This window comes from Gadus chalcogrammus, chromosome 3 (genome assembly GCF_026213295.1).
Source record: "Gadus chalcogrammus isolate NIFS_2021 chromosome 3, NIFS_Gcha_1.0, whole genome shotgun sequence".
NCBI classification, from domain to species: Eukaryota; Metazoa; Chordata; class Actinopteri; order Gadiformes; family Gadidae; genus Gadus; species Gadus chalcogrammus.
In genome coordinates, this window is record NC_079414.1 from 17,167,069 (window position 1) to 17,181,250 (window position 14,182).

Sequence of the window (14,182 nt, forward strand, 5' to 3'; positions counted from 1 at the left end):
CATGGACACACAATGGTCGCTGGGAGCATGGGGTACGCACCAAGGCCTCCGTTTATTGTCGAGCTCAGGGCATTGTGCGAAACTATAAAAATTGCTGACTACGGTTTAAACATGACCAATCATTCTTTAGACACAGTGAACACCAACTATAGTCCTTTCCAATAGAAGCAGGCGTTGCCTATGTTTTAAAATACCTTCATCCTCAAACAAAAAGGACTGAAAATATGTTATCAAACAAACATTCAGATCATGCTGATGTTATAAATATGCATTAACATACACCTTCTTTATATACTGATATTACTGAGGCAAGGGGTTAACGTTAGATAGCCATCATTCACTCCATATGTATTACATAATGCTTTATACCCTCAATTGCAATACATATTAGGTGTTATACAATTATTGGCAATTATTGTGTTCATAAATAGGGTTTTGTGAGACATGACATCCCTCTTGTAACTGAGTAACTTCTTTAAGTTAACCTCATTTACCCCCATGGAGTTGTGACTGGACCATGGAGTGGACGCGGCCGGCCTGTCCTGTGCATTGAGCGTCACTAGTGAGGGCGCGTCTGCTTGTGACGTACCGGCGCGCCATATTTCCTCCCGGCGTCCGCTCCCAGTAGTGAGCACGTTGCTTAGGAAAGCACAAAAATATAACTGTGAAGTTGCTCTGAACATTAATCTATAACACACATCCCAGGACCACACGAATTAAGTGGGGGATCGTCGGTGAGTCGGTTTCATTGATTTCTTTTTTCTTTAACCGATTGGTTTTAGGGTGCTGGTAGTGAGTGTGGTTTTGCGAGTTGTCTCCTAGCCTCACAGTTATTAGTTAGCATCGTAGCTAGCCTAGCTATACATACATGCTCATTATCTAGATCTAATTCGGACGGAGCATGGAGCTCACCACTGTAACTAAATAATCGTAAGCGGTCGTTGTAAATTTGTTTATGTGGTTAAAGAACGCGTACAGTTTAACGTGTTTTTATTTGACTAAACGAGTCATACAGGCTGCTAGGTGGGTAACGTTAGGAATAACAGCTGACTGTTCCCTTTCCTTGCCTTTATTCCACTATTCCATTATCCTTTCAGGACACTTGTTTGTGTTGATGTTAATATTTGGTTTGAAGCCATTCCTTGTATGGTGATATTAACATGGGATGATATTGAGCTGTATACAACCTGTCGAACCGGTGCAACCCATCAATTAAGACCAAGCATAATTTGCCCTTTCAGGTTGTCCGCCTCCATTGCAGGAGGAGTTGTGATCCAGGATGTCTGAGAAAAATACTAGAATTGCCATTGTCAACCATGACAAGTGCAAGCCAAAGAAATGCCGTCAGGAGTGCAAGAAGAGCTGTCCAGTGGTTCGCATGGGTACGATTTCCCACCTCTCTTCGATGATAACTTATTCAGATGTTAATGTTTTTAATTTATCAGATGATAACCTTGATTCATGTTTACTTTTTGTGCGCTCCAGGTAAACTGTGCATAGAGGTGACAAACCAAAGCAAGATTGTCTGGATCTCAGAATCGCTTTGTATTGGTTGCGGAATATGTATCAAGGCAAGTGTTATTTTTGACCAAGTTACCTGTTGATGATGTAACCTCTTTTCTGTTCTTTAATGGTGGCTGGCAAGTCTTTCTATTTATGCGTTACAGTTCCTAAAAACCTATTGCCAAACAATTTTAACTTGATTATCTGTTCTGTTCCCAGAAATGTCCATTTGGCAGTCTGTCCATTATCAACTTGCCGAGCAACCTTGAGAAGGAAACCACTCACAGATATTGTGCCAACGCTTTCAAGTTGCATCGGTGAGTTCATCACTATTTCCTACTAGGTCATTCAGCATATCATACTAAACCTAGGTATCATATATCATCCTATAGTATGATGCCTAGCATTTGTATCTGAATGGATTGGCAATGATCAAACTAAGTTTGAGTCTTAAGAGGAAATACCTAACCACTACTAGACTATCCTGCCACCAATGCAGGAAGTAATTCCTTGATGCAGACTGCAGTGATTGACTGTTCTCTGGTAATCCAGATTACCGATTCCTCGACCCGGTGAGGTTCTGGGTCTGGTCGGCACCAATGGAATTGGGAAATCCACAGCGTTGAAAATTCTGGCTGGGAAACAGAAACCCAACCTGGGGAAGTTTGATGTAAGTGAACATGGTGTATCACTGTTATGTTTACAAGAGCAGCTGCTGGGGTTAAAGTCATAAACCAAACTGTTACTTTCATTAATCATTCATTTATAAACACAGGATGAAAATGCAAAATAATTGTTTTTGCCCCGACGTGGCAGTTAAATTAAGGTTATTTCTTATCTGAAGTAAATTTTCCAGAATCTAAGGGTTTTCATGTCGCCAAGTAGCCTACACGTACTACTAAAGTGTCTCGCTCTGTTAAAATGTACTCATAATAATCCCATACATTTGCTCCATGTCCTACCAGGATCCCCCCGACTGGCAGGAGATCCTCACCTATTTCCGTGGTTCTGAGCTCCAAAACTACTTCACCAAGATCCTGGAGGACGACCTCAAGGCTATTGTCAAGCCGCAGTACGTCGACCAGATCCCCAGGACCGTCCAGGTCAGCTCACGTCCATCCAACAACCAATGGTTTATGACCTTGGGTCTCCAAAAACGGAGGCCCTTTTTTTTTGTTTTGGTTGCATTCGCTGAGCTTTCTTCATTGAAGGCATTATTTATGTTTGGGATATTGTAATCAAAATGGGAGATATCTCTAAGTGCAAGAAGATGGATGGTGTTGAATGTTTATGACATTAAAAAAAAAAAAAAAGATTTTTTTTTTAGTACCAGCCTATAGTAGCTTTTTGCTATCAGTATTGGCCAATCAATGCATCCCTGGTGTATGGATCTGTTTTGTGTGGGTTAATATAAGAAATTCACAAATAACAGTACGTTTGCTCCCCAGGGCAGCGTGGGAGAGATCCTGAGCAGAAAAGATGACTCCAAAACCGAGACCACAGTGTGTGCTCAGCTCGGTACATTAATATTACTTCCCGTTCCTTTGCTGTCTGTCACAATTTCCCTGGACTGTTGTAATATAATACACAAAAGTACAACAAGGCAATCAAAAATAGAAAAATATACATAACTATCAGATAAAGTATGTGTAACTACGGTAATTACAATTTAGTATTTTAGAAATTGAGCAGACACGTTTATGCACAGGTACTTAAGATAAATGTAGCATACAATGAATGAGCAGTTAGGCGTCCTGCGTCTTGAGATGGAAGCCAGAACCTTTTGGATGGCTGTCGAAACCACCTGTGAACCAATGTTGTTCCCTTCCATTGGTTTCAGATCTGACCCACCTCAGGGAGAGGAACGTGGAGGATCTCTCTGGAGGGGAACTGCAGCGCTTCGCCATCGCTGTGGTCTGCATCCAGAGGGCCGACATGTAAGACCCAACGCATTCCTGGATCTGTCCACAGTGAACGGCTCATAAAGCCACAGACCTGGAATGCACATTGATAAGTCTCGCACACATGGCTAAAATAAAATCAATCATGCTAAAATGGATTTTATATAGAACACCAAATGTTATATGTATTTTTTAAGATTATTTACTCTGTAATGTTGTAGATGTTGTTTTGTTTTGATATTGTCTGTAATGTTTAGTATTTGTTTTTATTGTCCTTTTGAACTCCCTGCCCAGGGACCACCAATGCAAATTAACTATTCAGCTAAGTCTGGGATACAACCTGTTCTATCCCTGTCACCTAAACCAATTAACTAAACTAAACACATCTATATCAGAAATGCATCGAAACGCAATGCAGCTTTCTGTCTCTCACACACTCTACCGTCAAACACTACCATTTTTTACAGTTATTCAATTGAGTTCCAAACCGTTGTCATGCTCACCCTCTTTGTTTATCTGTTCTGACCGACGTCTCTCTGCCTCCTCCTCAGCTTCATGTTTGACGAGCCCTCCAGCTACCTGGATGTGAAGCAGCGCTTAAAAGCTGCCATCACCATCCGATCCCTCATCAGGCCGGACAGGTCAGTCCAGCTCACATGAAGAACTGGATTTCTATACTAGCACTAACTAAGGCTGCTCACATGAAGAACTGGAAGACTATGCTAACACTTACCAAGACTACTTGCATGAAGAGCTAACTAACCCTACAAATACTTCACTAACGCTAACTACCATGGAGAGCGCAACGATGGGTCCTGATATTCTAGCTTGCATCCAAATACCCTTAAACTCTTAAATCAAGTACCCTAAACTCTATTGACATAGATACGTCGAAATGGTATCACAAAAGTCACGGCAGGGCTCCAGAGTGCGCCTAATTTGGGCGCACATGCGCCTAGAATTCGGGGTAGTGCGACCAAATATTTTATTTGGGCGCACCGGTGCGACTGAAAATGTATCTGGTATAATTATTATTATTTTATTTTTTTACAGAGCAGTCTATTCATAATATTGTAATGACCACGGAAGAGGCAGTGAATGAACTTTTGATTAGACAGCGATTTATACCTAATAAACCGTTGGAACACGCAAGACCGGTAACAATAGCAACGCCGGTAAACAAACCCGCGAAACCCAATCCAGGGGCCTGTACTACGAAGCTTGATTAGAGGGTTTGCGAGGTATGTTGAGCTGAAAGCCTGGGTTAGCTGTACCATGAAAGTCGATCTCTTTAAGCGTCGCTGTATCACCATGGTGACTTACGCTCGCACCCAAACCTGGTCGGGAGCAGCTTTTCTGCGAGTCTACCCGGAGATCGGCTACTTGTATCGGCGTGCGCAGCTTCCTAGCCCCTCCTCCGATAATGGCGTCACCATTTGTGGGTGTTCCCATGGACCTCGGCGCACTTATCGTACAGGCGTCTCTCCGGAGACAGGGTTTTTCGGGACAGAACCGATGACCGATCCCTTGGCATTGTCTGACGATATTCTTTATGAGAGATACAGATTCAGCATTTATTTAAGGCATTTATTTTAATGGTCAAAATGTTATTAATCAATGGCGTAAATATCGACGGTGCAGCTGCCCGGTTGCCCCCCCCCCCCCCCCCCCCCCCCTCAACAACTCAGCGCAAGGCAGGCACGGTCCCCCCCCCCCCCACTCAACAACTCAAAACTTGGGTGCACCATAAATACGTGCTGGTGCACCCAAATTTAAAATTTAGGCGCACCAGTGCACCCAAATTTAAAATTTAGGCGCACCAGTGCACCCAAGAAAAAAGTTAGTCTGGAGCCCTGCACGGTGAAAATGTTATTACAAGTCAGAGAAAACATGAATAAAGCATAAAAAGCATCAGGAATACGGGTAGAGTTGGTCATTTTAATTCTTAAGAATATTGATATGTATGTGAATATCGCAGAAATAAGAAATTGAGATATTTTCCATTGGTGTCCCATAGATACATCATTGTGGTGGAGCATGACCTGAGTGTGTTGGACTACCTGTCTGACTTCATCTGCTGCCTGTATGGGGTGCCCAGCGCGTACGGAGTGGTCACCATGCCCTTCAGCGTCAGGGAAGGTACGTCACACCTGATCAATAACTGGCAACCGTGAATTCAATGTTAAGTCAATGAAGGCACTCCATTAGCTGGCCCTATTGATTTTGTCCTTTGACTAGTAAAAATAAAATGGTCACAATTTAGTTTTTGCTTTGAACTAAGCGTTTTACAATAGATTCAAGATTTCATTCAGCACTAGACAAGACATTGACCGGACTGTACTATGAGATTATTCTTAGTGATTTCAGAGGCATACGTAATCATTATATCGATTTTGTACTCATGCACAGTCACTTTTTGGCTCAAACCACATAATTTTCAGCCAATCACAACAATATTTAGAAACTTCAATATAACAGGCTATACCGGTTATACCATATCAGTTTAAACCTGAGTTTGTATTTCACTGGAAGTGTGTGTGTGTGTGTGTGTGTGTGTGTGTGTGTGTGTGTGTGTGTGTGTGTGTGTGTGTGTGTGTGTGTGTGTGTGTGTGTGTGTGTGTGTGTGTGTGTGTGTGTGTGTGTGTGTGTGTGTGTGTGTGTGTGCGTGCGCGCCCTCCAGGTATCAACATCTTCCTGGACGGTTACGTGCCCACGGAGAACCTGCGCTTCAGGGAGACCTCGCTGGTCTTCAAGGTGGCGGAGACGGCCAGTGAGGAGGAGGTGAAGAAGATGTGCCGCTACCAGTACCCCAACATGAAGAAGGCCCTGGGGGACTTCAGCCTGCGCATTGTGGAGGGGGAGTTCACTGACTCCGAGATCATGGTCATGCTGGGGGAGAACGGTAAGGAGTGGTCGTTCAGCTCACACATCGATCCCAAGGGACCGGCATTCCACTTTCCCTTCCCTCATTGCCCTGTCGATCCCTGGTTGCTGTGATTCCGAATGTAATGATAATTTGGATATTATGTTGCTCTCTCTGCAGGGACGGGTAAAACGACATTCATCAGAATGCTTGCAGGGCGACTGAAGCCGGACGAAGGAGGTAAATGAACAGTTTACTGTCCTGATATAGATGTTGGTCTCTGAGTTTTTGTCCTTTTTTTTTTTTATTAACGTTTAGTTTCTCTTGAACAGGTGATGTGCCCGTCTTGAACGTCAGCTACAAACCACAGAAGATCAGCCCCAAATTTAAAGTAGGTCATCTCCACACCGTTTTGTCCTCTCTTTCTTCAAGTTGTGTTCAAGTTCCTCACGCAGACGAAGCATCAATTCGTAACATCCCTACTCATTTGTTCCCGCAGGGGAGTGTGAGGGCTCTGCTTCACGACAAGATCCGGGACGCCTACACACACCCTCAGTTCGTCACCGACGTGATGAAGCCCTTGCAGATGGACAGCATCATCGACCAGGCCGTGAGTCTCTCCTGAAGAGTCTAACATGATTACGCGTCGGTGGCATGGTCTTCCGTCGTGGTCTAATGGTTGGTGGGATTCATGTTGGCTGTAGGTCCAGAACCTCTCTGGAGGAGAGTTGCAGAGGGTCGCACTGGCCCTCTGTCTGGGGAAGCCCGCTGACGTCTACCTGATCGACGAACCCTCTGCCTACCTGGACTCAGAACAGCGTCTCATCGCTGCCAGGGTTATTAAACGGTACGGATCAAATGCCCACCGCCACAGCTTCCGATTGGATGCTCCTGCTTGTTGATTGGACACTTTACGATTTGGGCCCTTTTCAAACTGATGATTTTCGATTTGTTTTTATCGGATGATTTTTGATTGGTATTTTTCCGGAATAAAGTGCTTTAATAATTGTTGGTATTCTCCTATGGCAGATTCATCCTCCATGCTAAGAAGACGGCATTCGTGGTGGAGCACGACTTCATCATGGCCACCTACCTGGCGGACCGCGTCATCGTGTTCGATGGTAATCCCTCCAAGGACTGCGCCGCCAACACGTAAGACCCTGCTGAGTGCCCCCCCCCCATCTGCTGCATCCCCCCCATAGGCTTCATATGAATGACTAAAGGATTTGGGTTTTATCGTGGTATAAGTTCAACTGGCAGCGTGGGATTCTGTTGAAAATGATTTAGCGTTTTTAAAGATGTATACAAGGTTCCTAACGTAGCTGGTAGAATACACTAATAACGCTTTCAATCTTTTCTTTTTGTTTCTTTTTGTAAATGCGATCATTACATGCCAAAAACAACATTGGGTAATGATGTATACTAGTATAGATGTAATGTCATTGTAGTATAGATGCTTCACAGAATCATGTGACATTAAGGTTTTACTAAACCAGGGAAATTTGAGTAGAACCACCATGTCTCCCCGTCTTCTCCCCCTTTTCCCCCTTCAGGCCACAGACCTTACTGGCAGGTATGAACAAGTTCCTTTCGCAACTGGAAATCACGTTCAGGAGAGACCCCAATAACTTCCGACCCAGGATCAACAAGATGAATTCCATCAAGGTATGCTTATAAAATATATCCTTTCAACTTGTTCAACAAGATACTGAAGTGGTGGCAAAGCCGGGGATGGATTGAGTGCTATTCCTCAGGTTATTTTGCACAAACGTCCCCAACCCAACCGGAAATGTGCTGCTAGGCTAACTAGTTAGCATACTGTTAACAATCGGCGTACCTCCTAGGGTATGATTCAATTGGGGACACTCGGTCAAATGTTGTAGTGCTTGGAAAATTATAATACGGTTATTATTATAATTGATCCGTGTCTGATCAAACTTCTGTCCTTCCCTCCCTTTCTCCCTCCCTCAGGATGTGGAACAGAAGAAGAGTGGCAACTACTTCTTCTTGGATGATTAATCACTCCCTCCCCCCATTAGGGGGATTGAGAGGGGGTGGAGCGAGAGATAAAGCATATTCCTCCGCTGTCCCCCAGTCGCATCATCTTCAGTGCAGGGAAGACCCAGGAATCATGCTGAAAGACTCTCCTCCAAAGGCACCTGCCCCTACAGGGTTTCCCGCTGCTCCTCAGGGGCTCTCCTCTACAGGTACATTGGGTCGCTGTCATCACTGGAGGAGTCGGTGGATGTGGTTCTCCAGCAGAACATGGTGGAGGTCGCTGAGGAACGGAATGGGAGCCCTTTTTTTGAGATGCCTCGCCAATGCAGTGGTATGGGATGAGCAGCATCCATTTGCACACATCCAAACAAGCTTTCAGGAATCATTCGAGTATTTTTATCGACAGAAAAAAAAGCTATTCCATGTACTTTTAAAGACTAACTATTAAAAACATGTATTTCCTGTCAATGTTTGTTTTATTTTAAAATAGGTTAGAGTGAGATTTTATTTTATTTCACCTTATTATACCTTATCATTTTCTCTTCATTGGCTTATCACAATATCCATCATTTAATAAACTGACCAGATGTTGAATTCAAGCAAGTCTTATCCTTTGTGCAATGAAGTCCACTAGATGGCGCCCAGGGACTACCCGAGTGAAGCTCTGGCTTAACCAGAGCCAGTAGCCTACCTCGGCCCCTGACCTCTGAACACCAATTAATTGTATAATGCTTGACCAGCATACACATGCTCACGCCCACCTGAATATTACAATTAAGAGCCAACTGCAAGCTACATAGACATTGATGAAAAATGTGTTTGATCCTTGGTCCAATCGTCTTTTCAGGATAGGTATGACGTGGTAAAGGTTCAACCCGTGGTTTATTCCAACAGAGACACAAGGTAAACAAACAGTGGGCGCTGTAGTAAGTAAGCCACTCCTACAGCTTCTAATTTACCAAGGTACAGGTAATCCTTTGGTCTGTCCTGGCTTTGGCAAAGAGGCCATGTTTGTAGTGTTAAACTTATCTACAAACTCCTAAAACCTTCTATGGTCTGGCTTTTTCAACCTTAATATATCCTAACAAATACAACGGTAAATCTTGAAGATTATGTGGCCCTAAAGGTTCTCTTTCTTGTATTATCTTGAGAACGTGAGTATCCTCTACTCATGTTGGTGAAAACACTTGGTTGTCATACATTGAAGGTTGAGATTGATGAGAAATTTTTATTATGTGTATATCTCCTTTTTTATATTTTGTCATGGTGCTTCTACTAATATGGTCATAAATAGTGGTTTTACGACGGCTATGGTTCAAATGGGGTTTTACGCCAAACTCAGTCAAAGGACATATATTTAAGCTTTAATGACCGTAAATTAATTTCTTTGTCATAGCTGGGGTCAGACCCATTCCATAAACCACCGCCTTTAGAGTGTCACACAGGGAGGTGTGTGTTTGTGTGGGGGGGGGGGGGGGGGGGGTGTGCATTATCAATACATCTCCCAGGGGTCCAACCTTATTAAAACAATTTGAGAGGAATGGGCATGTCGCAATCTGAAGGCATCACAGGAGAGTGAGCCAGAGACAAGAGCAAGCCCCAGTATGTTTAATTCAAGAACAAGCATGAGCCTGTTTCATCTAAGTAGAGGCAGGACTACACCTCGAATGGGATACGAGTTGTGATTTTGCGACGGCCGGACAACCATTTTGTTCCTCTTGTACGGTTGCACGGTTGCATTAGGCTATAGCTACACACAGATGTCCTCGACATGGGACTGCAGCCTGACGAGGAACCTGATCTCAACTCCATGACATCACCAACAGAGGCTCTCACCTTTCCAACTGATGATTCGATTCCAATGTTGCCCAATCACTGGGATACAATGCTCTATTTATCTTCATCTGATCGTCAGGTTACTGAGATCCTGTGCAGTTAAAATGTTTAATTTTGTTTATTGGATGTCCTCGTGGGGATCTTATTCATTTAGTGTTATTGTTGAACATTGACATTTTTTTGTGAAATAAACACTGCATCCTCTCAAACCAGAGCATAGCCACACCACATCCTCACAGCGGCCACCTGGGTCAGACAAAAAGACATGACGTTTGACCCTGGCTTTTATTCTGTGATCCAATGTGTATCTTGCGTTAATCATTTTCCTCCAGCACTGAATCAACCATCACAGCTTTGTTTTAGAAGGCGTCTATTTTTGCCCCTTGCCTATTCTCTCTCTCTCTCTATCTTCAGAGGGTGCCGAAACCAGGAAGAGATGATGTCATGATCGCTATCACTTACATTGCTTCAGCCCAGCCAGCTCCAGATGTACCGACCCCCGACCCCCCCCCCCCCCCCCCCCCCCCCCCCAATCCTCTCCCCTGAGGTATGACCTCACTCCTGGTTGTAGAGAAGGAACATCTGCTTGATGATGTAGCTTCACCCCAGCCCCCCCAGCACCACCACTACAACCCAGTTAGCACTACGGAAAGAGCTTTTCCTCCGCAGATCGAAGAATGGATAGGATACGATAAGATCTCTATTCAGCCTTCAGTGGTGTCTCTGAACGTCATCCACAGATAAGGAGGCCTGTGCGAGTATAGGGATGGGTGTCATCTTGTCGGATCTCTTCCCCTTTATAGCAGGGCACACCACCCCCCCCCCCCCGGACGAGCGTGTGTGTGTGTGACGTTGGGTTCATTTTCCACTTTCCCCTTATTAGAAATAAGCGACTGCTCTCCCAGCTTGAGGGCTGCTTTGAAAAGCCATTTGTCAGCGGACTGTTGCATCAGAGGCACATTAGGGAAATGGGCCCGCGTGTAAGAGGTGATGCACTGACAGTGACAAAAAGGCAGCAAATGACCTCACTGAGTATTTAAAGATGACAACTTCGATGAAATACGGGAGAGGTGGAAGACCCGCAAAAAATCGCTAGAATCGTCAAGGGTTTGGAAAGATCTGTCTGTGCCGTCAGGCAGTTAAAATGATTCTGTCTAATAAGTCATTATGACTATTAAATGTATTGGATGATATTACAATGTTTTAGTTGTCTACAAGACTCTAATTGTATTTCTCCTTATGGAGGTAGGCTTAGTGATTATAACATTAACCTGAATATGCAAGTTTTGAGCAAACACACCTCACTTTTGCTTGCTTGTTGATGAGCAACTATATTAATTTGTAATAAGCACAAGTAACATTTTAAGACTCTAGAACACCAACAAAACCATTTCTCAAGCTATGAGAGGCCGGGTTTGATCTTTTTTGAATTGTTTATTTATTAAAGGATCAATTACACACACACACCACCATCTCATAGCTTACATTAGAGAGGTGACAGATATGTTCTACATGCACCTGAAGGGTTAAGGGGGTAAGGGGCTGGGGAGGCGACAGGACAGCTGCACCCAAAATACAGGTGCCAACACCACCAGAACCACCATCTCCAGTCATTCACAAGACCTGACAGTTGCTGGTGGGGGAGCTCAGGGCGTGACACCCCCACCCACCTCCGCTTTGCCCCAGAAACACGCAGCAGTCTTTTGAATGACAGCTGCGTTGGGTCTGCAGACCCCATGGAACGGCCCATCCTGAATGCAGCGGGCGGCTGGGACAGCTGCCCCCGACAGATCAGAGCTGAAAACCCAAGGCTTGCTACATCTTCAGTGCCCCCCCCCCAGACTCCCAATGCCCCGCAAACACACACACAGTAACTTCCCTGGAGGAGGGGTGGCATAGAGAGACCACCCTTTGGACCGAGCCCAGTGCATTCTTCATTGTGATTGGGGGGGGCCAAAGGTTTTTCTGACACCATGCAGCAACGGTCCACCAGGGAGTCTTATTTTACACCGGGGAGATCCTATGTATGAGATGGCTCGTCGCCTGCGGCTGATGGCGAGGCAGGGTGATCAGGTCCCGGGCGGTGTGCACTGTGTACAACCATGTGAGTGTGAGTGTATGTGTGATCAAAGACCAGGTCCATTGATCAGTGTGTGTCTGAGGATTATCCTCTGTTCCAAGGATGATTTGGCAATTGATTTAAGTTGATTGATGGCACTGGACGCTGATCCTTTGCTCCGGGGTTCTTTCGCTCCTCCATGTGGCAACAGGGGGGGATGTCTGGACTGTGGATGAAAAAAAAATGCAAGTAACGGTTGTGTCCTTCAGCTCGCTTTTCCTTAAGAGCAACATGAAACATGGGGTTTGGGGAGGGGGGGGGGCTGCGCTGGAGCAAGAAGAGGCCCTTGGAGACAGCGTTCAAATAGTTCCATCCCAGACATTATTTCTAGGAGGAGGACTTGTGGAAAGCCTGGTCAAGCTCGCTGCCGTTTGAAATACGAGCCAGGCTTATGCAGCTCCGCCACGCCTGGCGTTGCTGCGGAGAATCTCGGTCGCTGCCAACAGACCTCCGGTGGCGCTGGTTGGCAGGGGCCGCCATGGCATCCGCGCAGGGAGCGCCGACTAAACACGTGTGTCAGTCAACGCTAAGCATTTCAGGCGGGTAAATTTACGGACGTTGTGTGAAGCCCGGGGTGTAATCCCATCCCAGCGCTCCGGGTCGGCTTTTCCTCTTGTCTGGCTGGAGACAGGCAGCGGTCCAGGCGTCCCAAAAGCCTGCTGCACCCAGTGTGCTCCGACCTGATAGGCTCCTTCATTAAGGCCAAAGCAAAGAGCTTCGTCTGGACTAAAAAAATACCGGGCCAGCGTTTTTTTCCTATCCTGCTGTGAGGGTATCTTGTGCTTATACCTTTTGCGATGCGCATGAATAGCCTACTAACCTAATGCACCACAAATGTATACTGAAACCTGGAAGACTTATGTAAGCACTGGCCTACATTCTGCATCCTTGGCTGCCGTTACTGATGACTGAATGCCTGTCCTGTTCTGTCCAATCTCTGAGGCCCCAGTTGACTTAAGGTCAACCCAAGACCTACTTTGACTTGACCTTTGTTGAGATTTGTCTCGGCCTACAGTCACAGACATTTACAAAACAAAAATCAATATGAGTTTTCACTGCAAGGCTCACATCAATAGTCTCGTTATATCAACTATTTAGTCATTTAGCAGAAGCTTTTCTACAAAGAAACTCAGCAAATCTTTAGATACGGGTCATGAAGGAGCAGGTAGGAGAGAGGTTTTCTTGCTAAAGGATGCCTACTGGTAGACAGCGGAAATGGGGATCGGACACAGTACCTTTTGCCTAGATGAAAACCCCCTAGCCACAACACCAACCGGCCCCTTGAAAGCACTCTGATGCAGGCCCACATGACTTTTTGTATCTTCCTACAAGTATCTTGTCTTGCATTTGGTTGAAATTCAGCATCAACTGAATGTAACCGGTTTGTATGTAAATAGGAAGACATCAATGGGATGGATCCGTTATGAGTCCCCCTTGTTTTGTTTTTTACAACTCTAGTATATCTTCTCACGGCCATCAATGAAAGACACATTCACGGCACGCGAGTGTCCAAGGTTTGGTTATTTTGGGAGGACCTGACCTCTTCCCTCCACATCAGGGACTGGAACCCTGCTGGGCAATGACCCAACAAAGGGACTTGTCATCCCATGGCATCCATTATCAGCTCTTTACCGCTACAAAGCGTGACTAATATTTAGAATAGAAAAGAACACTTTGGGGCTAGACAGTGTCCATTAGTTGCCCTTATTTAAATTGTACCATTCCTTAATCCGTATCCTAATCCGAGGGACAACAGTTTAACAAATTGCTTTGTCAAATTCCCCCATTTATACAAATATCGGGTGTCCAGGCCTTGTGTCGACTCCCAATGCAAACAAGGTCATGTTTCATTGTATGTTTACTGTAGAGCCAGCACACACGCCCAATACGAATTGTTTAGTAATCACATTGCCGACTATTTGTACATCTTGTCCGGTGTTTTTCTCTCGCTACTCTCTCCTC

General features: G+C 45.0%; 1 protein-coding gene across 1 annotated transcript; it reads left to right on the forward strand.

Annotated features, from left to right (window-relative positions):
• Positions 1-574: 574 nt before the first annotated feature.
• LOC130379478 (ATP-binding cassette sub-family E member 1) lies at positions 575-8,867 on the forward strand. The gene is made up of 18 exons (XM_056586335.1): positions 575-734; positions 1,242-1,382; positions 1,486-1,571; positions 1,723-1,820; positions 2,056-2,173; positions 2,469-2,606; positions 2,952-3,021; positions 3,344-3,440; positions 3,956-4,045; positions 5,422-5,543; positions 6,085-6,306; positions 6,448-6,507; positions 6,600-6,658; positions 6,767-6,877; positions 6,972-7,114; positions 7,297-7,419; positions 7,821-7,932; positions 8,239-8,867. The coding sequence occupies exons 2-18, from the start codon at positions 1,280-1,282 to the stop codon at positions 8,284-8,286; spliced, it is 1,800 nt and encodes a 599-aa protein (XP_056442310.1). The 5' UTR covers positions 575-734; positions 1,242-1,279; the 3' UTR covers positions 8,287-8,867.
• Positions 8,868-14,182: the final 5,315 nt, after the last annotated feature.

What these genes read in the sequence shown, in the direction of transcription:
- LOC130379478 (XM_056586335.1), top strand. Translation starts at nt 1,280, where the DNA reads ATGTCTGAGAAAAATACTAGAATTGCCATTGTCAACCATGACAAGTGC. An exon ending in GCTGCCAGGGTTATTAAACG is followed by an intron (nt 7,115 to 7,296) that starts GTACGGATCAAA and finishes CTCCTATGGCAG; the next exon opens with ATTCATCCTCCATGCTAAGA. An exon ending in AAGGACTGCGCCGCCAACAC is followed by an intron (nt 7,420 to 7,820) that starts GTAAGACCCTGC and finishes TTCCCCCTTCAG; the next exon opens with GCCACAGACCTTACTGGCAG.